The following is a 26,536-nucleotide window of genomic DNA, read 5'->3' on the forward strand; positions in this document are numbered from 1 at the left end:
GTGCTGTAGAAATTAGAAGCAGCTTTATTGTATTTGCATATTTATAACTTCCTATAGTATTGTGTATAAAATATCTGTTGGAACAGTATTTTATTTTCCTATCAACTATATTTTACTATCTTTTGTTTTTCACCACACTGAATGTTTACTTTTCTCATCAACACAGGACAAACTGTCTCCTAATTCTCTGAAACCATGTCAACAATAAACTAAACAGTTTTCTGATTATGTGTTTTCTGATTATACTTATCACTTCAATTTAAGGCTTATAACATTAAACTTTAATACAATTGCATATACCAGGATGAGTATTTCTGCTGCAAAAATCACAGACTTTTACTGGCCAAAATTTGTGGCACAGCCTTTTTCCTGAGTAAGAACCTTTTGAATAGAAGTATTCAAAAGGTATAGTTTATTATTTAGCCTTTTGGTGGCATGCCGAGGGGTTGATCTGGACTGAGGGTGTGCAGCATCACTTCAGGCAGGACGTGGTGATTAGGCATTAGTACTGCCCCTTTCAATCAATATGAGAAAAAAAATATTCAACTGCCATAAATGTTTTTTCTTTGATGTAGGAGTGTTATTTTACTTGAAGTAATGATTAATCATTAGTAACTTAAATAAATAGTGAACCTGTTGTTAGTGTGGTTTGGCCTATTTTTAAAAGTAATTTCTAACTCTTTAGTTCCCCTTTATACCAAACTGGTTGGATCAGTCAGTATTTAATTTCCTTCTATCTTGTAACATAGGTCTGTTTTTTTCTTTTTACCAGTTGTGTTAAATTGCCCCTGAAGCTAAACCTTGGGTGATTTTGAATTCTTTCAAAGTGCCCTGTGACTTCACTTTACTGTTTTGTTATTTTATTTTGGGGTGAATATTCCCAACTTTTTAAAAAACCCATGGTACTGTGACCTAATGCCTTAGTTCAGGCATGTCCAAAGTCCGGCCCGAGGGCCAATCACGGCCCGCGGTCAGATTTCATACGGCCCGCAGCTTCGGTCTTATAATGTATTATTTATGGCCCGCCTGCACTGTCAAACAGAATAAATAAATCATAAAACTTGAAACTGTAATTCCTCCTTTCACCAAATGGTGGCAGCACCACTTTAATACTATCAGTCTGCCTTCGTGCAGCGAACCCCTCTCCGCTCATTTCTGCCACTGCAAAGAAAACAAGTTGACAGTGAGAGCCGCCGCTTTCAAGAGAGCCGCCGCTCTCTTGACAATTGATTTTCAATTGTCTAATTTGCAGAGGTGGGGACTCGAGTCACATGACTTGGACTCGAGTCAGACTCGAGTCGTTAAAATCACGACTTGAGACTTGACTTGAAAAAAATGCTCAAAGACTCGGACTTGACTTTGACTTTCATGCCATTGACTTGGGACTTGACTCGACTTGAAGCTGTTTACTTGAAAAGACTTGATATTTTTTACTCAAAGTCTTAAAATTTAAAACACATTATTTATAAAGTGGCGTCATTAATTAATGTCACTCATTCCGTATCAATATGCGCAGACCGTCACTATGGTTTTCCTCTCTCCTTATGTATGTATGTGTACGTAGCTGCAGCACAACCAATCAAATTAACAGGATTTGGACGTTTAAAAAAACGCGGCAAAGCTACAGAGCTCAGGGAACGAAATACGAAATAACAGCTGGAATATGCTTCCGCGAGTAATTTCTTTTGGCTACGTAGGTTATGAACTTTCGACTAAAAAACGAACTGCAACTTGTAAAACATGCAAGAAGAGAATATCGGATGGAGATGCCACGACGTCCAACTTTGTCCGGCATTTGAAGCTTCACAAAGATCGGTAGGTGGCACTTTTCTTTTGCTGTAAGATAGTTGACTTTAGCTAACTTCGTGTTAGCATGTGTACTCCGGGTTAAATTGGTGATTATTTACCATAAATCCGGTCCTTCAAATGCCTCCACAAATAATGTGCACCGTGTTAGCTCAGGAAGCCGGTGGATAGTGAGCGGGGCTCCGGAACAGAAAGCAGATTCTGGACCTGAACACAGGGAACAGAGTCTCTCTGTCCCATCATGATGATGAGCCGGGTCTAGTATCATCTAAGGATGGTTGGTGTATTTGAAGACATCTACGTTGGGAAATTATATTGACAATATATTGTTTACTGCAGTCAGTGCATTAAGTCAACTGTTTTTGACTTAATGCACTGACCGGCGTGACTGTCACATGTGGCACAGAACCCATTTCCAAGTAGTATAGCTTTGCTGGGAAAAAAAAAAAAAGACCAAATACAGTGACTGTCCCAAATACATTTTGTATTTAGAATATCTGTCCCATATTTACGGAGGACTGAAACTAACATACTTAGAAATAAAAGCAGAAAAATAAATGCACCAGACCTTCCTGAGTTTACTTGTGATAACTTCATTTATACTTATTTCATTTTTTGAAAACTATGATTGTTGTAGTGTTGATGTTTATTTATGAATAGAAGGAGTAAACTGAAGTCAAATGTAATTCATGAAAGGCTGTAATTTATTTTCTGACATCTGTTTACTTCTGACAGATTTGAAGAATACCAGATGAATAAGAGGATCACAAATGAACCTCAAATACATATTTTAAAAAGAACAAATGGTCTAATATTTGAATTTTATGTATAATTGCAAATTATTAAAAATAAATAAATAAAAACGACTCGAAATGACTTGAAATTAAAGGTTCCTGACTTGAGACTTGACTCGACTTTTGCCTGTCTTTACTTGAGACTTGACTCGGACTTGAGGACAGAGACTTGAGACTTACTTGAGACTTGCAACACAGTGACTTGGTCACACCTCTGCTAATTTGTAATGAGACGGTTGCCTTGTTTAAGGATTTCAACGTAAAGAGACACTACCTAACATGCTACGTACAACAAGCTAACAGGAAGTGACCGTGCTGAAAAACTGACGCAGCTCCAAGCTGCACTGGCATCACAACAGCGATTCTTCACGCGGGCCTGTGAGTCAAAAGAAAATACCACCAAAGCAAGCTACGAAGTGGCCATGTTAATAGCTAAACATGGCAAACCTTTTACTGAAGGTACATTTATCAAAGACTGTGTTATGAAAATGGTGGAGAACATTTGCCCTGAGAAGAAGCAAGAATTTGCGAATGTTTGCCTGGCAGTAACAGTGTGGCACTGAGAGTTGAGGACATGAAATTGAGTATTTTGAACGATAACCGTCTGTCACTATCAACAGTGAAGAGCCAAAAGAACATTTATGCACCTGGATTTATGGCACTTATTTTTATTAAACTCTTGAGTGAGATTTGGTTATTACTGTTGATGTTATGAACCTGTAGATGTGACACAAACTATTACTTTCTCAAAGATATTGTAAATGACAAGAGCAAAATTCACTTGTTTTAAGATTTAATAATAACAGACAACTTTGCATTACTTATAACTCCTGTTTAAAATGTTCTTGAGGCAAAGATATTTTTAAACTCATGTAAATTTAAGGTATTTCATACAGTTTGTTCAATGTTATCTGACTCTCCAGATATGAATGAAAGGCAGAATTTGGGTTTTTAGACTTGTTCTCATCTGCCTTATTATTATTATTTGGTTATTTTGTCATTTGAAAAATTGAGATAATTGTGACAATGAAAATTGTTTTATAACAGTGTATGTATTTGCATGAAACTTTTGTAGTTAAAAAATGTCCGAACAAACTATTGGCCCCCGGGCATCTTCACTTGATCAAATCTGGCCCGCTTTGCAAAAAGTTTGGACACCCCTGCCTTAGTTGATCAAATATAAGTCTATTTCTCACAAGTTGATTAGTGAATATAAGCATCTTCTTTCTATAATAATGTGGGTGCACCCTAAGGAAGCATGGGAGGACCTTTTCGTGCAATAAAAATAGAGTAATAATCAGTTCCCTCATGATAATGGTTTTTTAAATTAATGTACTCTCAATTGTCTTTTAAGTTTATTTCTGTTTTTGTTTTTTAAGCACAATATACTTTCTGCAACAACAATTTAAAAATAAAAATCTTTGAAAATATATATTTTTGTTCTGAACATATGTTACTCTATTTGGGACGCATCAGAAAATCGTGTTAGTTTCAGTCCATCTGGAAAGAATTCACAGTTCCTTTGAAAAAAATTAACTATTTATTGCAATAATAGTCAAACTTCTCCATCAGCATTCTACACATGGTAAGCAATTATTACAAAGCGACAATTTTAGAAGTTTATAAAAATAGAAATCAAAACAAATTACAAATCACATGTACATACGTACTCACAGTCTTTGATATAACAAAATCTAAACTTAGGGGCATCTGGTTTCAAATTAAAATCCTTCAGATGTTTCTAAAATGTAACAGAATTCACCTGAGATAAATCTGATTGGTTAAATATGATATGACATGAAACATTGATCTATATAAAGTATCACTAATTTTAGAGCAAGAACCAAACAAAATCAAAGGAATTGTCTTTAGAAAATCTCTATTTTGAGATTGCTATCTCAAAATACAAAAGTTGGGAAGGATAAAAAAAAAAGACATTTGGTGGCACCAAATCTCCAAAAGCACTCTGGTGTCCTTTTTTTTTTTTTTTACAAACAAACCACAACATTTCCAAGATCTGGTCACTGATCAAGCTGAGTAATAAAGGAAGAAGGGTCGTGCACAGAAAGGTGATGAAGAAACCATTGCATAGTCCTTGTCAGGTTTCTCCTGTTCTGAAAAGCTCTACAGTGTATGTGTTTAAAATTTATAAGAGCCAGATGAAAGTTCTTGCTTATTGAAAATGTATAAGAACTTAAGAACTTCCGTTCTGGATTAATGAAAACATTCTTGGCAAAAGCTTTTTGCAGAGCTCCAATTTTCCCCTGTGACATTTTGGGTGGAAGGACATTTGCTGATAGGACATGGCAGCCTATCTGAATTTTGCAGATAGCCACTGTAGACATTCTTAGAACCAAATGTGGAAAAAGTTAGCTGGTTCATTGCCTTCCTATGCAATTCTGTATAGGACGGTTTTCTCATTAAGCTCGATGTCTCCGGCTGAATTTCAACTGGGCTAATCAATGAACAGCAGAAATTGTGAACGATGTTGACGTTTAGTTTCTGCGCTGTTTTATAATTATAATCTGGTGATATAGGGTTGCAATTGACACTGAGAGTGAGTGTAAGGGAATGAGGTCATTTAGTCTATGTGGGCCTTGCTTCCAAAAATTAAACAACTAAACTCAAAGCAAGAGGAATGGATATTTTATTGCTGGCAAAGAGAGCTACTACTTACGGGGTTGTTTACAGGCATGCAGTTTCTGGTAAGCTTTATTAAGCTGGTACATTACATCAAGGCCAAAGGTAGTAATTGGGTAAATTCAGATTGTTTAAAACTTTAACAGAGTCCATGCCTTCAGCAAACAATTGTTTCTCATAGCTGAGGGTCCAGAAGCTCTGTAAGAAGCGTAGAACAAGGGGCTGATTTTTACCAAGCTAGAAATAAGTGAAGCACTGGGAATATGTTATGGATGTACATTGTCTTGCAATTCTATTGATACCCCTTGAATACAATTAGGTATGCATATTTTGTCACATTACAACCACAAATTCATATATTTTATTAAAATTTTATGTGAAAGATTGACAACGTGGTATCCAAATTTGAAGTAGAGAGAAAATTAGACATGTTTCAAAACATTTTTTACAAATAAAAACTGAAAATACAGTGTGCAAAAGTATTCAGTCCCCTTTTTTCTGAGTCCAACCAATTCCTTTCAGAAGTTGCCTGACGACTGCTAATGACTAAAAACATAAGATTTTGTCGTTATGTTTCAGGAACATATCAAAATTGCAGTGGTACCCTCAATGATAAATAAAATAATAAAGCAAATAAATATCTGTCTAAGGTTGACTAAGTCTCAATCCTTAGTCAACCCTCAGTCCAGCCCTTTTTAGTTTTCTGAGAAGAAGAGTCTTTGTTGGGCATTCCTTGCCAGAAAATAGACCTGACCTGGTTACTGAACCAGGTCAGGTCTAAGGTGATGTGGATGCCCAGGAATTTTATGTTGTCCACACACACACTCTACCACCTTCCCTTGAATCGTAATAGGTGGGCAAACTGTCCTCCTGGACCTCCTGTAATCCAATATGACCTCCTTGGTCTTGCAGGTGTTAAGCACCAGGTTATTCAGTGAACACTACTGAAATAGGTGCTGGATCTCCTCTGTACAGGGTCTCATCATTATTATCAGACTCATTACTTTGGTGGTATCTGCAAACTCTAAAACCCTGTTAGAGGACTGAATAGATACACATTCATGGGTGAACAGAGCATAAAGAACCAGACCAAGCACACAGCCCTGTGGTATGCCTGTATCGACTGGGGTGGATGATGTTCGGTCCCCTAGTCTCACCACCTGAGGCCAGTTTGTGAGAAAGTCCCTGATCCAAAGACACATTTATGTTGAAAGTCCCAGGTCATGGAGCTCCACTGTCAGCTTCTCTAGGCTGATTTTTTGACTTTAGTTAAATCAAGGCCAGCCCAAGCCTCCATGGGGCCCTAAGCGAAATTTGGTTTTGGGGCCCTCTAGTTCTGCTAACAATGTGGACTGGATGCAATCAGCAGCAGTCCAATTATTAGATCATTCACATACCTACTATAAACTTATTGCATCTCTGGCAATGCTGTTTACATTACATACATGTATAATAGGATACATTTATTGGCCAACTGATTTATCGACCAGTTGATTTCTGGGTGCAGATTTCCTTAATTTTGGGGGATTGTGATTGGCCGATACTTACACGTGAAGCCCATCTCATCTCCTAATCTTATCTTCGTCAGCAAAAGTTTAAAAATCAGTCTCTGTCCTCTTCTGCTCTACAGTGAGAGGTTTGACTGACAGACCAGTCCACCAGGTCGGGTCTGCATGTTTGCAGTTAACAATATTCACCCCTCTGTTGCCAACTCAGTGACTTTCTTGCTATATTTAATGACATTTCAGACAAAAAAAATTCATATCAGCCAAAATCAAAATCGTCAGGTCAGACTTTTTAAAGATCGGTAACCAGGGATCGGCCAGAAAACTGCAATCGGTGCAGCCCAACTTAAGATGGAATACATATACACATATTCATGACATTAATTGATTAAATAAATTTATCTTAAGCATTACTCCAATAGCTAAAAATGTAATTTATACCAGGTGACTCTTTCTCCCCTGAGAATGTGGAATGGTACTGGACTGATTCTGTGCCTTAAATGATTTTAACAGAAGTTTCACATAACTTAGAAGTTGATATAAAACTAATGTTTGTTTTAGCCACAAAATGATTATGCTCAGCAGCAAATAACATATCTCCAACTACAGCATAGAGTTGCTCGTCTATGTAGCAGCTATGTATCCTGACGTAAAAACATTTTGCTAGACAATGTCAAACATTGAGAAGTTTTAATTATTGTTATCAAATGTTATCAAACACAGCTCTTTGAAGCCAAAAAATACCTCAGAAATATACAGAGCCAACCATGAGAATCAACTAATTTAAAGTTTAAACTCATTTTCACACAAACACAAACAGCCTAGCATAAATATTTGGCTGTTGAACTTGACCGTTTAAGCTACTTTTCTATTAGCAGCTTTACAAATCTTTTACATTTCATTACATTACCAAGGCACATTAAAACAAACCTTTATCTTGGCTTTTTTTCTATTCTTCCTCTTTCTTTTCTCCCTCCCTGAAGGATAAGTCCTTTTTTGAGACATTATTTTGCTTACTTAACTTCTGACCGGAGCTTTTGATGTTTGGATGCGCACTGCACATTGCACGACAGCTCATGCTACGGGAGAAGCTTGCGGTACCTACCGCGGCCACCAGGGGCCCCCAAGAGCAATTTCTTTTTTCTTTTTACCCATAAAATAATGATTTCTACATACATTATCAAATATATATTATTTAAAAAACAAATCACTGAGGGGGCCCCTTATTGGCCATGGGGCCCTAAGCGACTGCTTAGTTTGCTTATGTCTTGGGCCGGCCCTGATGTTTGTGTCTGTTAAGGTTGAGATGGAACTGCACATGAGAACGGCCCTTTAAACCATTCAGAGAACCAGCACAATAGAGACACAATCAAAACTGTCAGATGACTGATTACCCCGCGACAATAACTCAGAAATAGTCCAAATAGTTTGGATGTATTTTTATTTCTTTCCTACTTACAGAAAGTTTCTGTTTATACCATAGGTTTGCTGTGCTTTTCTATACTAAAGAAAAAGATATAAAATGATAGATATTTCACAAGGAGATATTAACATTCATGGAAAAACCTTACATAACCTTGTATTAAATCAGAAAGCCCCGTAAGAAAGGCTTATAGTATTCAATTATGCCGCATGAACTGATAAGTAGATTGTTGTGAGGGAACGCAAAAGAAAAAGAATTCTCCATGTCCCCTGGAGGGGTCCGTAAGATGGCGTATTGCACCGCTTAAAGAGGCTTAAATTATGTAATGTTTCAAACGTAAAGTTCATTAGTATGGAGGACCAAAACTGACATAATAAAAAATAAAAGCATAAATATATATTTTGTTTTTTCTTGTCCTTACATATGTTTCTGTCAAGAAATATACATATATATTGTTTTTCCTTGTCCTTACACATTTGCTGTCGTCAAGAAATTTATGTATTTTGTTTTTCCCTTTCCTTTATACGTGCGCTGTCATCAAAAAATGTATATTAATTGTTCTTTTCCTTACACATGTGTTTTCGTCAAGAAATGTATATATTTTCTTTTTCATTTCCCTTAAACATGCGTTTTTGTCAAGAAAAGTATATGTTTTGTTTTTTCCTTATACAAGCCCTCGTTCTTTTGTCATTGCCTCCTCTCCTTTTTTCTTACTTTTCTGTGTGCATCTTTATGTTAATGAGCAGGGCTGCCTTCTATGTCCAGCTCCTCTGCTTCTGGCCAATAGAGCTTTGGAACCAACGTCACTGCATATTATATATACTGTATATACTGTATATAAGTCATGGAGTGTCTGTACATAGTCACTGTAGCCCGCTTGGCAATTAGAGATTGAGGTCCCAAACACCAGATCCACTGGAAGTCTGGGATGTCTCCCAAACATTAAATAGTACGGAGTGTATCCAGTTTAGTCATGTCTCGTGCTGTAAGCATGGGTCATGGCATCCACATATACTGTACATGCCACCTGGGCTTTAGGTGAGGTGGCAGAGTTCCTTATACAAAACTCTTAGTATTGATGATACATTTTTAGACAAACTGATGGGAGAGAGAGGATGCAATTGACAGAAGGCAAATACATCAGCATGTATTCATTAGGACCCTAGAACCGGACCCTAAATTATTCATTAGGGTCCGGTTGAACCTTTCAGTGGTCCCATTCCCCTGTGGGTGATATGGAGTGGTGTGAGTCTTAGTGATGCCAGTGATCTTGCATAGTTCTTTTACAATTGCACTCTCAAAATTGCATCCTTGATCTGCATGGAGCTTTGCTGGAAAACCAAACCAGCAGAAGAAATTCTTCCACAGAACCTTGGCCACAGTGTGTACTTTTTGGTCTTTGGTGGGGTAGGCTTGAGCATAACGAGAAAAGTGATCTGTTAGAAGTATGTTTTCAATGCCCCCCTTTGACTTTTCCAGGCAGAGAAAGTCTACACACACAAGCTCCATGGGGGCATTGCTGTGGATGCTGACAAGAGGAGCTCCAACACTGCCTGTGGGGGTCTTCCTAAGACAACATCTTTCACACTGCTCACACCACGATTTGACTTCCAGGGACATATCTGGCCAGTAGAATCGCTCTCTTATCAGCTGTAAAGTTCTCTCAAAGCCTAAATGACCTGAATCATCATGCGGAGCAGTTTTAGCCACCACCCGCAGCTTCTCTGGCAAGATGAGCTGCTCAATGCGTCCTCTTTACCCATCTGTGATGCGTCTGTATGGGATGCCATTTCTGACCACTAGCCTCCTCCACTCTTTTATGAGAAGGCTCCCATGTCTTCCCAGACTGATCCTTACGCTCCGAGGTGGTTTTTTGTTATTATTTTTGAAATACAGAACTTGGCCAATAATGGAATCATCTTTCTGTTCTGCATGGATTTGTTGAATTGTCATTGCTGGAAGTGCATCTGTTCCCACATCCAAATACAGCTGATTCACTGTTGGGAAAACACAGCTATCTGGCCCATTTGAAATCGCAGTGTTGTCGAATGTATGTGTAACAGTGTTTAGGTTTAAGTTGCAGAATCCCACTTGCTTTATATGTATCAGTACAATGGGGAAATAGCGCCCCCTCTTTGTGTGGCTGGTTATATGTTGATGGCCCCTGTACTCAGTGCTAGTCTGTGAAAGCTGCACGAGAGGTGAGTTACATTCTTCAGCACACAGTGTAGAAAAGTGTTAGCAATACATAAAACATCATTTTTATTAAATTAGACAAATGACTATTTACTAGATGTGTGCCTGGCACCAATTTTTGTACTTTTAGTTTTGTTAATATTGTAAAACACTTCATGTACTAAGTTAAAAGCTAACATAGCTCTCTGTTGTAGTGTGCTGATTGAAGCTGAGCTGTTGCACTGATTCAAACCCCCTATATCTACTCATTCAGGAAATAAACTGCCTGATCACCCAGAAACTCCTTGTCTTCATTAAAAAATCTACACAACGCAGAGTCGAGGGGTTACTTGGGCCGGCCTGGTACAGTGGAGTGAAGCGGAACCCGGTTACATATGCTGGGGCTCTGGAAGACATTGGGGCCCTAGAGGCTTTGATTCAGAAACCCTGACATGGTGACTGTAAGATCTGTGTGACTACTTGGTTGGACATGCGTGAAAGAGCATCTGCATTTGCATATACAACTACAGTATATATATACAGCGTCATATACAGGATTTACAACTCAATTGAAATAGTGTCCAAAGTTTTTGTCAACACCATCAGATAAAAAGAAAGTAAGAAAATCAGGCATTATTGGGGGGCATCAGAAACTCTGAGGACTGCAGGACCTTTTCTATCTTTGGTAGGAGGGCTACGCTGCTCTGGTAAGCTTATATTATTCTTTAGTTTTTTCTTTACAGTACAATTTGTGCGTGTTTTTCTGTGTTTTTGTGTGTTCCAGTATTGTCTGGAAAACTATAAATAGGATTTTAAACCCCCCTCAGCCCCCCCCACACACACACCCCGCTCCAGCGTCCAGGTTCTGCGTTACGGCCCTGCGTTTGTTGTCAGAGCACAGCGCTCCTCCTGCCGCTCCACAACTCAGATGTCCCGTTGCACAGATTTGTGACACTTATCTTAATATTACTGATTATAATGGCGTTTAGTTCCACAACTTTACGGACTCGTTCATTTGTGGGTGTTTTCACTTTTATTGCGCTGTCTCGATGTTTGCAGTTTTCTGGAGCGCAACGCGAAGCTCGACGTAATTCACAGCAAATATATTAACTTGATATTAACAAAGACACAGCAGGACGAGTAGCGCGTTAGTAAGTAACGCGTTACTGACGTCACTGCTCAGTTGTAACGAGGGGTTATTTGAGTCACTGTTGCCGTTCTATCAGCTCGAACCAGTCTGGCCATTCTCCTCTGACCTGTTGCATCAACAAGGCATTTGTACCCACAGAACTGCCGCTCACTGGATATTTTCTCTTTCAGACCATTCTCTGTAAATCTTAGAGGTGATTGTGTGTGAAAATCACAGTAGATCAGTAGTTTCTGAAATATTGAGACCAGCCTATCTGGCACCAACAACCATGCCACGTTCAAAGTTACTTAAATCATCTTTCCATCTTTCCCTATTCTGACGCTTGGTTTGAGCTGCAGCAGATCGTCTTGGCCATGTCTACATGCCTAAATGCATTGAGTTGCTGCCACGTGATTGGCTGATTCGACATTTGCATTAATGCATAGCTGTCCAACTATTCATAAAGTGGCCAGTGAGTTTATATAGTGATATGAATTTTATGCAATATCACCCATCCCTAGTTCCAATCTGTAAGAAAAATATTAATGGCACAGTAATAATGGTCTCATAACTCACAGGTAGGACTAACAAGAAATGACAGGGTAATGTAATAATACAGAAAGATACATAACATTTTAAAGTTTGATAATTAATACCTGTTATAACCTATTTATGACAACTGATGATTCTTGTTTAATGTCAAGTTGGCATAAAAAAGACATAATGACAAATTGTTATAAAGACATTTTAAATAATGTCAACTTTGTATTAAGTGTCATTATTTACTGAATACTGACACTTATCTAGATTAATGACAAATTGTTATAAAGACATTTTGCCAGACTAATTTTGCTAAATTGTTATATTTAGCTAAATACTACTGTTGAGGGGCACAAGCAGGTCTCCTGGCACACAGATAAAAATAAAAATAAAAACCCTTAAAACAGCACTTGGGACATCAAGAATAAAAGCTCAGAACTGATAGGAGGGTGGATGGAGTCAAATACAAGGCAATCTTGAAAGAAAACCTGTTGCAGTCTATAAAAGACTTGAAACTGGATCAGACTTGAAACTTAGGTTGTCCTTTCTTCTGGAAGGACAACTGCAAGGTCGTTGGAAGGGCAGAACTAAGGCAAAACTGTCGTAGTTCTGACCTGTCCTCCTTCCAGTAGGACAACGACCCTAAACACAAACCCAGGGCTATAATGGAATGGTTTAAAACAAAACATATTTGTGTGTAGAATGGTCCAGTCAAAGTCCAAACATAAACCCAATCAAGAATTTGTGGCAAACTCTGAAAATTGCTGTTCACAAACACTCTCCATCTAGTCTGACTGAGCTTGAGCTGTTTGGCAAAGAAGAATGGAAAAAAACTTCAGTATGGATGTGCAAAGCTGGTACCATAAAATACTTACAGCTGTAATTGCAGCAAAAGGTGGTTCCACAAAGTATTGTCCAAGTGGTGTGAACATTTTTGTATACCACACTTTGTTTTGAATTAAGCTTTGTTTCATGGAGGAGCCACTTGGGTCAGCTACTCCAGGAGAATCCTAAGGCAGACCCCAGCCAGCCAAGACGAGCATGTTTATCTATTTCTTTCTACTTCACAATTCTATACCACTCTATGTTGGTCTTTCACGTTCAATTCCAATAAAAAAAATGTTTGTGGTTGTAATGTGACAAAATATGGAAAAGTTCAAGGGGTATGAAAAATTTTGCAAGCCAAGATATTTACTTATTTTTTAGTTTAGTGTTTCAACCCATTAATTGATTAACATAATATTGAATAGAAGGCAGCTGTAAAAATATGAGTCAGATGATTTCCTACCAAAACAGGAAGCCAAGACACCAGCAATATGGAGTTGTAGGTTCCAAGTGTTCTGATCAGAACAACAAATCGCTTGATTGTTGCTCCCTGTGAATGAAAATAAATAGGAATGACAAATAAAAATTAATGGCAGGAAGAAAAAAAGGTAACATTCTTTTTTATGAATATATCACAGTTTCAGCGAAACAAGGAGACCTTTGTATAAAGATTAATAGCTTGGAGTGGACTCACTATGTAGAATAATACTTCTTTAAAATGTAGGTAAACCCCATATAAACTTTTTGTGCAGATAAGCTATATAAATTTGGCATTAAGGGTGCTATCTCTTGTCACTGAGCAAATTGTGACACTTCCTTGTAAACTTGTTTATTTTCCATTATTTGGCCTAAAACTGTCTTAGTTCTGCCCTCTTTGTAACCCAAAGAGTTATGATGGCTGCTGCAGTTGGATTTTTGTGTTGATTATAAACTGCACAGCTTGGTCATTGTCTATGTCACACCCCTGCATTCGGGTATAAAACCAACTCACTCAAACACGTAAGTTCAGTCAGGAGTTGGAATTGTGTGCATTGACTGAGTCACTAAGTGGCAGCTGAAGGAGGAACAGCTTGCCCTGCTCTCTCCCGTCCTTACTGATAACTTTGCCTGAGTTATTTTTAAAGTGACAGTTTTTATAGTTATATTCACATTTTTGACATCATAACTGGATTACTACAAACCTAAGGACTGGGGAATTTTCTTACTTTTATTTTTTACCTTACTTTTCTTCATCTTCAAGTTGAACCAGGACAAAATGCCTCCGGCCGACCCCAAGAACATTAGCAGTATTATACACCGACTTCAGTCTATAGAAAGGAAGATCAAACTGCTGGAGGTGAACTTTGAAATCAACGCTAACTGTGGAAATGAGACAACTCTCCCTCAAATCAACGGAGAGGTCGTACGCTTCGCATCAAGCAGCTCACCCTGGAACGCTCTGGGTGCCAAGCCGAAGCAAAAGTCTCACACTGCAGATCTGGTGAGGTGACTGATAGGGAGAACCCCTCACCTGGATGAATCAGCGTGGCCGGCTCTGAGCCGAAACCCACCTTCAACCTCAACACCTGCTCCACCACAGAAAAACAAACAAGCAGCTGCAACCAAAATGGTTCCACCGACCCCGCTCCCAAGGACAAAGCGACCAGCCCGGGTGTCAAAACATTCTGACTCTGGGAATCCCACTGAAAAACAGATTTTCTGTACTCCAGCCTGAGCCTCTGAGTGAAACCTCGTCTTCAAACATCAACAATGAGGCAAGACCAACACATCGACCCCCCAAAGCTCCAAAGGACAAAGCAACCACCAGGAAAACGAAAGGTATGCCAAAAGTGCTTATTGTCGGAGATGAGGAATCAGTCACGTTTGCAATCCCAAGAAAACGAGAGTGATTTCTTTTCCTGATGACACTGTATCTGATTTAACTCTCAAAGTTCTTTCGCTAACCGCTGATCAGCCAGATATTAAGTCTTTAGTTGTGCATGTTGGAGCCAACGATCTGGCAAAGCAGAAATCTGAGATTCTGAAAAAGGACTTTAATATTCTTCTGAACACTATGGGAAAGTTAAAAATGAAGTTATTTCTCAGTGGTCCAATTCCATCACCTCAATGAGGAGACAAAAAACACTCCAGGCTGGACATGATAAACAAATGGCTGATTAAAACCTGCTCTGCCAGCTCAGTGACCTTCATCGATAACCTCTGGATCTATTGGCAGCGCTTTCACCTCTTTGGAAGAGGCGGACGCAATCTTAATAAACATGGGATAAAGCTACTCACTGCAAACCTTTTTCATTACATCAACAAGGACAGCAACGTGATCATCGCTTCAGAAGAACAGGCTCAAGGATTTCTGACTATAGGATGGAACCCTCCGCTTATCAGGAACAAAAACAAGCTGATACATTGACTGGAGACGGAGCGACTGGTTCCCTTCCTCCTTCCTTCCTCCTTCTCTGCTCACCCACTAATTCACAGGATTCACAAGATACACATGAAGAAATGTCTTCTGGACCGGAGTTTCTTAAATTTACAGATGGAATGAATCAACAGGTTTTACTTGGCACGTCTCTACTTAGCGCTCACATAGCAGACCTCACTTCATTTAAGCCACCTGACTCTAACTTCCCTGATGAATGGGAGGTTGGAGATCGGCCTGTAATTCTGCATTAGTGATTTGTCCAGACTATTCTTCTTTATAAGTGGTTTGATTACTGCTGTTTTCGAAGCCTGGGGGAAAACGCCTGATAAGAGCGATGAGTTTACTATTTGGATCAGATCAGTAGCAATAACAGGCAGGACTTTCTAAATAAATGTGTGGGTAAGACATCCAGACAGCAGGAACTGGAGCTTAGTTGACTTATAATTTCCTGTAGGGTTTTATAATTAAGTAGATGAAATTGGGTCATTTTTGCTGTATTTATTTTGTTTGGGCACAGCATTGGTACTGACTTTATAGTGGATGTGCAGATTAATCCTTTGATTTTTTGAATTTTCTCTGAAAAGAAGCTGGAAAACTGGTTGCAGGCAGCAATACATTGGAATTCAGGTGGTAACGTCACAGGAGGGTTTGTGATTCTGTCAACTGTTGCAAATAAAGCTCGAGCATTGTTAATGTTTTTGTTTATGACATCTGCAAAGAAAGCCTCTCTTGCATGTTTTAGTGTTAAATGATAGTTACGTAGTCTTTCTTTATAGATGTCACAATGAACGTGAAGTTGAGTTTTACGCCATTTTCGTTCTGCCCTACGGCAGAGTTGTCTTACAGATCTAACTGTCTGTGCATTCCTCCATGGAGATTTCTTCCTACCAGACACAACCTTCATTTTAATTCAGGCAATGGAATCAATAATATCTGAACCTTTAGACTGAAAATCATTTACCAACTTATCTACGTCATTACAGCTTAAGGGAGAGGAAGAAGAGTAGATTTGATTAAAAGTTTCTGCTGTGTTTTCAGTGAGAGAATGTTTTGTGATGGTTGCTGTTTGTCCAAGTGGGTTAAAAGATAAAAAACTTTCAAAGATAACAGCGAAGTGATCCGACAATGCGACATCAGTTACAGAGAGATTGGAAATATTCACACCCTTACTGATAACCAGGTCCAGTGTGTGTCCTTGAGTGTGTGTTGCTTGTTTGACATGTTGTGTTAGACCAAAAGTCTCTAAAACATTAGCGAGCTTTTTTGCCCCTCTGTCTTGGGGGTTGTCAACATGAATGTTGAAATCACCAACAATTATTAAACAATCATAATCAATACATATAAGTGATAGAAGTTCATTCAAGCCAGCAAAGAAATTTTCCACAAATGTTGGAGTTTTGTATAGAGTTACTGTCAAAGTTTGTTTGTGGCCTTTAACTTCAATTCCAAGATACTCAAAAGAGGTGAAGTGACCCAAAGAGATCTTACTACAATTTATGGTATTCTTAAATATTGAAGCCACGCCTCCTCCTTTTTTATGTTTTCTATTCTCACTTAAGAAATTGAAGTTAGGAGGCGCAGATTCAATTAGTACGATCTGTTCATTATTGTCATTCAACCATGTTTCTGTCAGAAACATAACATCAATATTATGCTCAGTGTTGAAATCATTAATTAATAGAGCTTTAGCACAGAGAGATCTTGTATTTAAAAGAGCTAGTTTAAGTGACTTGGAGGCCAAGAGTTCTTCAGTCTGAGGTTCCTTTAGGCAAGGGAACAGTCTGATGTTTGAAATAAAACAGCTGTATTTTATGTTTCTGTTTTTTGTAAATTTTCTTGTAGTGATCCGGACAGGTAATGTCCTGTTCTGCAGTGCCGGGGGGCCAGACACATTCTGGAGCAAGACGGGTGTAAAGATAAAATCTGGACCCCGGCCTCAGAAACGCAGAGTGATGGATCCTCTGGGAAGTTACAAAGTCGGCCTTCTATCACCTGAAGAACATCTCCAGGATTAAAGGACTAATGTCTCAGCCAGATCTAGAGAAACTCATCCATGCGTTCATCTTCAGTCGTATTGATTATTGCAACAGTGTCTTCACAGGTCTGTCCAACAAATCAATCAAACAGCTGCAGCTGATCCAGAATGCTGCTGCTCGCGTTCTCACTAAAACCAGGAAGATAGAGAACATAACACCAGTTTTAAAGTCCCTACACTGGCTCCCTGTAGCTCAAAGAATATACTTTAAAATACTGTTGTTAGTTTACAAATCACTGAACGGCTTAGCACCACAATACATTAAAGATCTACTGTTGTTGTATCAACGTTCCAGACCTCTCAGGTCTTCTGGTTCTGGTCTGCTCTGCATCCCCAGAACCAGAACCAAATGAGGAGAAGCAGCTTTCAGCATCTATGTACCACAAATTTGGAACAAACTTCCAGAAAACTGTAAAACAGCTGAAACACTGACTTCTTTTAAATCTCGACTAAAAACCCACCTGTTTAGGATTGTATTTGAAACGTAATCAATTACAAATTTAATGATGGAACTTGACTTAATGCTGTGTTTTGATTGTTGATTCTATCTTGCATTGTGTTTCTGTGTTTGTAATGATGTAAAGCACTTTGAAATGCCTTGCTGCTGAAATGTGCTATACAAATAAAATTTGATTGATTGATTGATTGATTGATTGATTGACTAAGTTGGAAACCGTGTTTTGTCCTTGTCCTTGCCACCCTCTTTAACCACCTCCACTTATTCCCAACACTTTGTCATACCCATCAAGCAGGATTATGCTTTTACATTGGGTTTAGTTCCACTTTAAGTATTAAATTATTTTAATATACTATAATTTTTACAGCAAGCTTCAATCAGTTTTTTTTGCGGGGGGGGTTCACAACCCGAAGGTAATGGCCTAAGCAGAGAGGCCCAGACTTTCGTGGAGGAGCCACTTGGGTCAACTACTCCAGGAGAATCCTAAGGCTGACCCAAGCCAGCCAAAATGAGCGTGTTTATCTGGATCACCTCAACAATGAGGCATCCAGGTGGCACGAGCCACCTGAACTGGCTCCTCTCAAAGTGAAGGAACAGCAGACCTCCCAGTTGAAAGAACTTCTCGCTTTCTCTCTAATGTAGCCAAAACAGAGGTAAGTAGATCCATGGGCTGGCAAGATACAACAAAAGGTTGATGCCAAACCTGCCAATTCTCACAAGATACACAGATCAGTCTGACCTAATGAGTTCTACATACAATGGGACACCTGTTGGTTGGTCCCTATCTAGTGACATCTGAGACCATAAAACAGACTCTCTTGGTTGGGTGCCACTGCTTCACAAGTCTAGTCTCACTCTTACTTTTATTATACAGAATGATGAATGAATTTTTGAGTTTTAAGATTAACCTAAAAAGAGCAAATCAGGAAAATTGTGATAAATAAGATTGAGCATTTGCTGACACTTCATTGTACAAAAGTAATATTTCTCTTGATTTGTGTATAATTTTAATCCAACTTACTGTTAGTGAGCATTACTCAGTGAGTTGTTTTTTTTAATCAGTGCATGTCCTGTGGGTGATCAGACAAAATGAGCAACAGCTGGTCAATCCTTGGACTGGGGACAATAAAATGACAAATTTTGTCACAAGTCATAATGCCTCAGATATCGCAAGTTAGCCATTGTCGCGAGAGCGTGCCATTGGCATGTTGGATGCAGGGATGTCCACCAGAGCAGTAACTGCATGACTCTATGTACATTGTCGGACCATAGGCCATTTAAGAGTTTGTTTTCAACAAAGTGTCACTACTGCAAATCAACCTCATCCTCATCTGCCACGTGTGACCACTCCAGCACAAGATCACCACATTTGGTTCGTCCATCTGAGGGATCGGCTAAAACCAGCGGCACACATGGGACTATTGGTCTGTACAACTGACGCATCACACCTCAGACTGTCCGTAACCACCTACGAGAAGCCAACTTGGTCAAAATCAAATTCCTCTGACAGTAGCGCCTGCAGCTGTACGTACTGGGTGTACCTTGAGATTTTCCTTTAAAAAAAAAAAAAGAAAAGAATACATTTTGGATTTTTTTGTTATCTAACCCTCTTTACTAGCAACAAAATTGTAGAGGAAATAGTGGGCACATGTCCACTACATGGGGTGGGCACATGTCCAGCCTAAGCCTAAATGTTACTGGTCAGTTTACTTGTACTTATTTGGCTACTTTGCTCTTTTTCTGTAAGCTAAAAATGAATGATGGGGTTTTAACCCTTCTATAGTTCTAAGAGTGGTCATTTGGGTCTCGCCTGAGCTCTTTACCATGTGTGTGGTTCTGGCGGGGTTGCCGGTTTATGAGCTTTTTTGAGTTTTCACTTACTGAAGAGCCGACGGGTTACCCGTTTGGACAACCATGACATCTACCTTGTTCTTCCTGAGTGTTGCGTTAAGACTGCAGGAAGGTTAAACAGTTAAATCTAGTCAAAATGTTTGCCAAAAGAGTAGAAATTAAGCAAACATTGTTGCTTCACTTTCTCCTCCTCTGGTTGTCTCAGACACACCACCAGAACCTGGGAATCCCCATCCTCTTCTTCCCGGGGATCGCAGGTGTAGGCAGGACCGGCCCAAGCCTCCATGGGGCCCCAAGCAAAATTTGGTTTTGGGGCCCTCTAGTTCTGCTAACAATGTGGACTGGCTGCAATCAGCAGTCCGATCATTAGATCATTCACACCTGCTATAAACTTGTTGTATCTCTGGCAGTGCTGTTTACATTATATACATGTATAATAGGATACATTTATTGGCCAACGGACTTATCGACCAGTTGATTTCTGGGCACCAATTTCCTTAATTGTGGGGAATTATGATCTGCTGATACTTACACGTGAAGCCCATCTTATCCCCTAATCTTATCTTTGTCAGCAAAGGTTTAAAAATCAGTCTCTGTCCTCTTCTGCTCTACAGTGAGAGGTTTGACTGACAGACCAGCCCACCAGGTCGGGTCTGCATGTTTGCAGTTAACAATATTCACCCCTCTGTTGCCAACTCAGTGACTTTCTTGCTATATTTAACGACATTTCAGACAAAAAAAATTCATATCAGCCAAAATTAAAATCGGCAGGTCAGGCTTTTTAAAGATCAGTAACCAGGTATCGGCCAGAAAACTGCAATCAGTGCAGCTCTACCCACATATTCATGACATTCTTTGATTAAATAAATTTCTCTTTAGCGTTACTCCAATAGCTAAAAATTTAATTTATACCAGGTGAGTCTTTCTCCCTTGAGAATGTGGACCGGTACCAGTTCTGGACTGATTCTGTGCCTTTAAATGATTTTAACAGAAGTTTCACATAACTTAGAAGTTGATGTGAAAATAATGTTTGTTTTGGCCACAAAATGATTATGCTCAGTGTTGCAGGGTATAATACTCATTTGATCTTGTTAATATTAGATCTAATTGTTTTGATTATTTGCATTAATTTAGTTTGATTTGGGGTGTGCAAGGAATGTAGTTGGGTTCTTTGTCTGGAAGAGGGGTGTGTTGGAACCATAATCAAAAGAGTCCACTAGGGGGACTGGTGCGCTCTTCTCTACACTCAATACAAGAGTAAGTGAAAGTGAACTGATTTCATCTTGTGATCATTTCTTCTCTTACATTTGTCCTTTTATAAGGGCTATCATTTGGATCTGGGATAGTTTGGCAAGAGGACCATTCCCAAAATTCCTGTGGAACCCTCCTGCTGATCATCCCAAAACAACCCAAATTTGAACAAACCAAAGTGGAGGTCTTCAACCAGCAGTTGACAGTTTGTATCCTGAAGTGTGCACTGACCACTAGAGATCAACACCAATCAATTGAAGGCAGTTAGGCCCCATTCTGCTGGTTTTGAAATCCCAGAATATAAAATGGAGTTGGAATTGGAAAATCTTCAGCTGGAGATAAAAGAAGCATTGTATAACTTGACAGTTGAACAGCTGATTGAAGAATGCATCACACTGCAGCTCTCAGCACCTGGAAGAGAACCTTTGACTAGTAAAAAACGCAGTCATCTAATTTCATATGTCATCAAATATCTTTAAATATGAGCGGGAGGAACTGGCTAGCCTTGAAGATGAAGGCATGTCAGAATATCTCAGCATCTGGGACACAACAAATAAAGTAAAGTCTGTTGAAGAGTCACCGAGAGTAGAAACTCAATCTGATGACCAGGAAAGGCTTCAAAAAGAAATAGAGGCACACAGATTGTCACTACAACAGAAAGAAAAAGAGGCTCAGGGTGTAATGGGCAGAAAAACACTCTCTTGCCCACAGGTTTCACAGATAAATGTGACTCCAACATTTTCAGAAAATCCAATGTGGCGCAAAGATTTCAAGATTCTTGGACAGATAGGAAAGCCAGGCCAGAAGGATCGTCTGACATTCTCTAGTCTGGCAAGACAGATTGAAAGTGGGTTTACCAAAGGCTATTCAGAGACAGACATTATTGATGCTTTGATCCGTGCTATAACACTCGGCCTACAATTATGGAGCTACTGTATTTGGAGGGAAAAGAGACCTTACCTGCTCTGCGCAGAATCTTACCAGGAGAGGGGTGCCACAGATTTATACAAGCAGCTAACCTCTGAGGTACGAGGCAGCAAAGAGTCTCCTCAGAATTTCTTAATCAGGGCGATGGACCTGAGGCAGAAAATTCTGTTTGTGTCTCAGGAAGCAGTCAGCTTTAAAATATGACCCTGCTCTTGTCCAAAATCTGTTTATGCATACCATCTTGACTGGTCTACAGAATGACAACCTTAAGAGGGATCTTCAACCTTACCTCACAAAGGGGCGATGGGCAGCCAAAGGTAACCATAAGTCCCATTTTTGTGTAAATTGTAAAAAAAAAAAAGAAAGTGAAGAAGGAATTAAAACGCAGCTCGAGTTTTAAAACTGCACTTTATTGCTCAAAAACATGTCAGAAAATGCATTGGCCTGTTCACAAAATTGACTGCAAGTCACACTCATGTTTCGATGTTAAACAAGTCAGGCAGTCACGTGAACAATCTGAACCTAAAACTATCAGAGCTTCTGTTAAAGACCAAACTGTAAGAGAGTTAGTAGGAAAAAAATGTATTATCAAGTGTTTCCTGAACGGACAGAATACTCAAGCACTCTGGGACACAGGTTCACAAATATGTGCTATAGATGAGGTCTGGAAAGAGAATTACCTACCTGACCTGCAGCTAAGGGATGTTACAGGACCCCCTAGACCCATTACATATTGAAGCTGCTAATGGCACTGACATGCCATACTCTGGCTGGCTGGAAGTCAGCTGACTGGTAGTTGACTACCATGGATGATTAGCTGCTAATACCTGTGCTTGTGCTGAAAGGCAACCAACAGCAATGCTGAATCATTGGGTACAATGTAATTGAACATCTCGTGCAGAACAACCAGGGAGGCCAATCAGTATATGGCGATATGGACAAATTTATAAATGCAGTAAAAATCGAATTCCCTCATCTAAAAAATAATAAGGTAAAAGCCTTTATTTCTGCTGTCAGCCTTGGTCAAACATGTGAACACAATGTGAGGACAATAAATGAAAGAGTCAATGTGCCAAAACACACCACCATCCAGATTGAGTGTCGTATCCAGGCCTCAAAGTTCAGGGAGGCTAAAACTCTGCTTTTTGAGCCTCTTGTGAACCCACAGTGGTGCGAAGGATTGGAATTCTGTGATACCCTTGTATCAGTTGAGTCAGAAACAGCCCCAAAGGTTGTTTTAAGTGTTCAAAACCCCACAAACCATGATATTACACTTCCAGGCCGGACAATCATTGGAGCTGTGCAGTCTGTAAAGTCTGTGTACCCAGCTGACTTATTCAACACAACCCAACAACCAACAAATAAATCAGTCGATCACATCCAGATCCAGAGCACCAGTGAAGGTGCACCTGCAGATGGACAGTGGGACCCTCCTGGATCAGGGATTCGTGGACAGAGACAGCAGGCATTTATCTGCCTTTGTGACCCCCGAGGGTCTATATGAGTGGATAAGAATTCCATTCGGCCTTACGAATGCCCCCACAGCTTTTCAGTGCTTCATGGAGCAATGTTTAGCATATTTGAGAGATGAAATGTGTGTACCATATCTTGATGATGTTCTTGTGTTTAGCAGGACATTTGAAGATCACGTCAGCCATGTCCGAGCAGTGTTGAAGCATCTGAGGCAGCATGGGATTAAGCTAAAACCTAAAAAGTGCGACCTGTTTAATGCTGAGGTGCGGTAACTGGGCAGGATCGTGTCTGCTGAGGGCAACAGAATGGATCCAGCTGATACTGATGCTGTAAGAGCCCTAAAGCATAAACATCCTGCGAATGTTGGTGAGATAAGAGCAATTCTTGGACTCTTGAGCTATTACAGGCAATATATAAAGGACTTTTCATGTATTGCTAGTCCCTTATATGACCTGTTAAAAACACCTATAAAGCATGAGCCATTAATGAACAAAAAGAAAAAGTGGCCAACAAAAAGTGGCAGCAGAGCTGTCCCATCCAGCACAATCATTCAGTGGACTGAAAAACACCAGTTGATTTTGGAACAACGCATTGACTGCCTTGTCAACCTCCCTATTCTTGGCTTCCCAGATTTCTCACAGCCATTTGTTCTTCACACGGATGCGTCCAATCTGGGTCTAGGTGCCGTGCTATACAAAAAGCAGAATGGAAAGCTTCGTGTGACTGCCTATGGCTCGCGCACCTTAACAGCTGCAGAGAAAAATTATCTTTTGCATTTGGGGAAGTTGGAGTTTCTCACCCTTAAATGGGCTGTAACAGAGAAATTCATAGACTATTTATATTATACTCCACTGTTTTCACTGTCTATAGTGACAATAATCCACTCGCATATGTGTTGTCCACTGTCAAACTAAATGCAACAGGATGTCGATGGGTTGCAGAGCTGGCAGATTTTCATTTCTCTGTGAAATATAGGCCAGGAAAGGAAAATGTGGATGCAGATAGCTTATCCCAAATGCCTCTAGATGTGGAGTCTTTTATAAAGGAGTGTTCAGAAGAAATGCTATCTGATGTCATTGGGGCAACTACAGAAGCTGTGAAAAATCAAGATGAGTCCAGTGTGTCGTGGTCCATGTGTGTCTCAGTAGCATATGCAGGTTTGACCCCTGACATGCCCATCATCCCACTAACACCAGAACAGATCCAGGATGACCAAAGAAATTATCCAGTTCTGGGATCAGTAATCCAGTTCAAACTAACCGCAAGCAAACCGTTGGGTGCTTAACTCAAACAACTTAGTCCACAAGTGGGGTGCTTGCTAAGAGAGTGGGCAAGTTGGAAATTAATGAAAGTGGGGTGTTGCACAGAAAGACAACAAGCAAAAAACAACTTGTACTCCCAAAAAAACATAAAAATAAAGTGTTGAGGGAACTTCATGACGGAATGGGCCACCAAGGTGTCGACAGGACATCATCTCTGATACGGGACAGGTTTTTTTGGCCATATATGCAGCGTGAGATAGAGAGCTATGTCATGAGAAAATGTGAATGCCTCAAACATAAGAAATCCAGTCAGGAAACAAGGGCTCCACTCACCAACATTGTAACAACTCAACCATTTGAACTTATCTCTGTTGATTTCCTGCATCTTGAGAAATACCTCGAGGTTATGAGTACATCCTGGTGATCATTGATCATGTTACTCACTTTGCCCAGGCCTATGCCATCACTTCCAAATCAGCTAAAACGGCAGCAGGCAAGATCTTTAATGATTACGCCATGAAATTTGGTTTTCCCGCCCATATTCACCATGACCAGGGTGGTGAGTTTGAGAATCAACTGTTCACACAACTGACAAAATACTGTGGATTTGCTGGGTCCAGAACCACTCCCTACCACCCGCAAAGGAATGGACAAGTTGAAAGATCAACCGGACATTACTCCAGATGCTTAGGACACTCACAGACAAACAAAAACACAACTGGAAGGATTCATTAAACAAAATGATCTATGCATACAACTGTACTCGGAGTGAGGTGACAGGTTTCTCCCCCTTTCAGTTGTTGTATGGGCGTTCTCCCCAATTGCCAGTCGACATGCAGGCCGTAATCATCATAGCTACATGAAAAAGTGGAAGCAAGGCATGGAGGAGGCGTATGGAATCGCCAGAGAAAATGCCCAGAAAGCCGGTCTGAGTACAGCAGCAAAGTATAAAGTTCAGTATTACAACCAGGTGATCATGTTTTAGTACGCAACTTGACGCCTCGTGGGGGCCCAGGGAAACTGAGGAATCACTGGGAGGACATTGTCCATGTTGTTGTAAATGAAAATGTCCCAGTTTATGAACTGAAACCTGAAAAGGGTCAAAGAAGGTCAAGGGTCCTTCATCGCAATCTGCTCCTCCCATTTGACACTTTACCCCTTGAAGTCCCAGTCCAGGCTGGAAAGAAGAGGAGAAAAGTGTTAAATAACAAAGGAGGGGAAGAGTTGGAGGAGGAAGAGGATGCTGATGCTGATGAATACCATCCTGTGCTATTGTTTTTTTTTTACCCCTCCAGGGGGTCTTTTGTGGGCTCCAGTGTCCCTTATATGATAGTAGGCTGACAGGAAACGGGGAAGGAGAGGGGGGAAGACATGCGGCAAATGTCGTCGGGTCCGGGAGTCGAACCCGCGACGGCCGCGTCGAGGACCCAAGGCCTCCAAATACGGGTCGCGCTAACCACTACGCCACCACGGCACGCCCATCCTGTGCTATTTTACCAGCCAGCCCAGTCTGAGAAAGAAAATTCTATGGGTTGGGTTGGGGAAAATGGTGAGCTAGGAGATATCCGGTTCAAGGAGAGCACAGTTCCTGAAATGGATCACAAATAAGGAGAAACAACTGCTATGGAGTATGAAGAGTCTGGCACTTGTAACAAGGAACAAACGATGGAGGATGCCACTGAACAACCTGCTTCACTTGGGATCGTCAGAGAGGGAGTTCAGTCTCCTGAGGAAGCTCAACGACCTCAACGGCTTCATAGGAAGCCCAAAGTTTTTACATATGAGAGACTTGGATCTCCAGTCTGCTACAACCTAAGGACCCCACCACAACCCGCATACTTCACAATGCCATGGATGAACATTGTTTACCCATACTACATCTCATATGGCTATCAGAGATGAGAGCACAAAACATGGTGCACCACTGAGTCAAAAGAATGAACACACATTGGGTTCATAATATGATGGACTGTTTATTATAACATTCACAATGAGGGACTATTTTCTATGTGAACTGACATATT

The 26,536-nt window shown here is 40.0% G+C and overlaps 1 protein-coding gene across 1 annotated transcript in view; it reads right to left on the reverse strand.

Moving 5' to 3' along the window:
• LOC116714303 (E3 ubiquitin-protein ligase RNF103-like) overlaps positions 1 to 26,536 on the reverse strand; it is a 33,050-nt gene that overhangs the window by 1,530 nt on the left and 4,984 nt on the right. The window contains exon 3 of the mRNA XM_032554780.1: positions 13,301 to 13,387. Within this exon, the coding sequence (XP_032410671.1) occupies positions 13,301 to 13,387 (87 nt within the window). The remainder of the gene's footprint in view (positions 1 to 13,300; positions 13,388 to 26,536) is intronic.

Source organism: Xiphophorus hellerii, chromosome 23 (assembly GCF_003331165.1).
Source record: "Xiphophorus hellerii strain 12219 chromosome 23, Xiphophorus_hellerii-4.1, whole genome shotgun sequence".
In the NCBI taxonomy this organism is placed as follows: Eukaryota; Metazoa; Chordata; class Actinopteri; order Cyprinodontiformes; family Poeciliidae; genus Xiphophorus; species Xiphophorus hellerii.